Below are 1,973 nucleotides of genomic sequence, written 5' to 3' on the forward strand. Positions count from 1 at the left end.
ATTTTTCCAGTTCAAGGAGGGCTTCTGGGTTTACGAGGTCAGATCTCTATACAACGAACCTAACGGTGTTGGGAAACACGACGTGGAGGCTTCGCTTGCCTCGCGATCCCCGCACCGGGCGCTTTCTTCTTCGGATTCTACTTGGACTTCTCCGGGCCGCTGACCGTCCCGCCTCTGCCCGTCGACTGTCAGTCGGGCCGCCTGCGGGCAGCAAGAGGGCGCCCGGTGCTTGCAACCGAGGGTAGCTTCCCGACCTCTCGCGCAGCTGGGCCAACTTGCGGGCTGCGGTGGGGCGCCGGGCGAGCGCGGGGTGCGGCCGCGCGCTCTGCACTGCCAAGCCCCTCCCCAGGCGAAGCCTGAGCGGCGGTCACCGCGGGCAGCCGGGGCGCGGAGGAGGGCTCCTCCGCCTCCGCGGTACAGACCTCCGAGGCCGGGTGATGCGCCGGGGCGAGAGGCGCTCCCGTGCACCCGCAGCCAGCAGCAGCCCCCCCGGCCGGGTCACCCCGCCGCCTGCCGCAGCCCCCAAACGGCGGGCTGAGGACCCCCGCGCTGTGCGACGCTCCAAGCGAGGTGCGTGCACCGCGGCGCCCGCGGCGACGGCCCCGGGCTGCGCCGGCCGGGCCGCGCTGCGCTGGCGAGCCCGCGGGGAAACTGAGGCCGGGCCGCGCGGCCGGCCGCCGCCGCCGCCGGAAGGAGCCGCCCGCCCGCAGGGTGGTCCCCGAGCGCCGCCCCCACGCGCGCCGCTCCCCCCACGCACTCCGGCCCCACGCGCGCCGCGGCCACCGGAAGTAGGGCGCCGGGCGCCGGCGACGCCAGAGCCCCGCGCGCGGCCGTCCTGCCGTGGCCCCCGCCGCCCCCGCCGCCCACCCGGGGGTCCCGGACACAAGCTCGGGGCGACACTCTGCGGCCCCCCGCCCCCAGCCCCCGCCCCCTCGCGGGCGGCGGCCGCAAGCTACCCACCAAGAAGGAGGCCGTCCATGTCGAAGAGCAGGTGGGTGACGGGCCGCGGCGGGGCTACGGAAGCCGCCATTGTGCCGCCCTCACGGCCAGGTGCGGGCGGAGGGAGGTGCGCGCGCCCGCCGGGCGGCGCACGCGCGCTCTGGGGCTGCGCGCCGGCCCCCGTTCCTCCAGGCGCTCTGCGCACGCGCGCCCCGAGCCTCCGCGCCTCCGCGCCCTGAGCCGCTCCCGTGCACGCGCGCTTGGGGCCGCGCTCCGCGTCCCGAGCCGTACTGCGCACGCGCGCCTCTGGCGTCTCCGGGGGGTGCTGGGATGCGCGCCCGGAGCCGCGCACGCGCCCTCCGCTCTCTGTGTCCCGCGCGCGCGGGCGCGTTTGGACGGTCCGCTCCGCCGGCGCAGCGGGGTAGGGATGCACCGCGTAGAGGCCCGACTTTGCCCGCGTGCACCCCGGCAGACGGGGCCGCGCGGAGCCTGGTTCCCGGTCTGGGGGGCGGACGCAGGACTTGAGTTTGGGAGGGGGCGTAAGGAAGGAGGGCGAGCCTAGAGGGCCGGTGCGTGGGGCCGTTCGGGGGACGGAGGGGCGGGCTGTAAAGGTGCTCAGGTTGGCATCACCGCGAGCCACCGGCAGACGGGAGCGCAAGGCGCGCGGGCGGGCAGTGCCCCGGAGCGGCCGTCCCGGGACCCTCGCCGGGTTCCCTTTCGTTTCGCGCGCCCGCCGCCCCGCGGGGCTCCGCGGCGCATGCGCAGGGCCGAGCGGGCTGAGGCTCCGCTTCGCCCGCGCCTGCCTGTCCCGGGCGGTCCCGGCGGTGCCGGCGGTGCCGGCGGTCCGGGCTGCTGCGTTCTCCCCCGGCGACCCCGGCCGATGGGGCTGACAGCACAGGGCCGGATCCGAGCTGTGTACGTGCCTTGCCGCCTCATCTGCCTGCCTTGCTCGCTTTCTTCCCCTTTTCCCCTCTTTCCGAACGCAGGCCGGAAAGAATTTCCTTTTCCTTTTCCGCTCTTTCCGAATGCAACCA

At 75.9% G+C, this 1,973-nt stretch overlaps 1 protein-coding gene across 1 annotated transcript in view; it reads right to left on the bottom strand.

Moving 5' to 3' along the window:
- The window catches only part of PUDP (pseudouridine 5'-phosphatase), a 78,414-nt gene extending 77,312 nt beyond the window's left edge, over nucleotides 1–1,102 (bottom strand). Inside the window, exon 1 of the mRNA XM_035029674.1 lies at nucleotides 961–1,102. Coding sequence (XP_034885565.1) covers nucleotides 961–1,030 — 70 coding nt within the window. The 5' untranslated portion in view covers nucleotides 1,031–1,102. The remainder of the gene's footprint in view (nucleotides 1–960) is intronic.
- Between the last annotated feature and the right edge of the window lie 871 nt (nucleotides 1,103–1,973).

The sequence above is a fragment of the Mirounga leonina genome, unplaced genomic scaffold (assembly GCF_011800145.1).
Source record: "Mirounga leonina isolate KUSES-001 unplaced genomic scaffold, KU_Mleo_1.0 Mir_268, whole genome shotgun sequence".
Classification (NCBI taxonomy): domain Eukaryota; kingdom Metazoa; phylum Chordata; class Mammalia; order Carnivora; family Phocidae; genus Mirounga; species Mirounga leonina.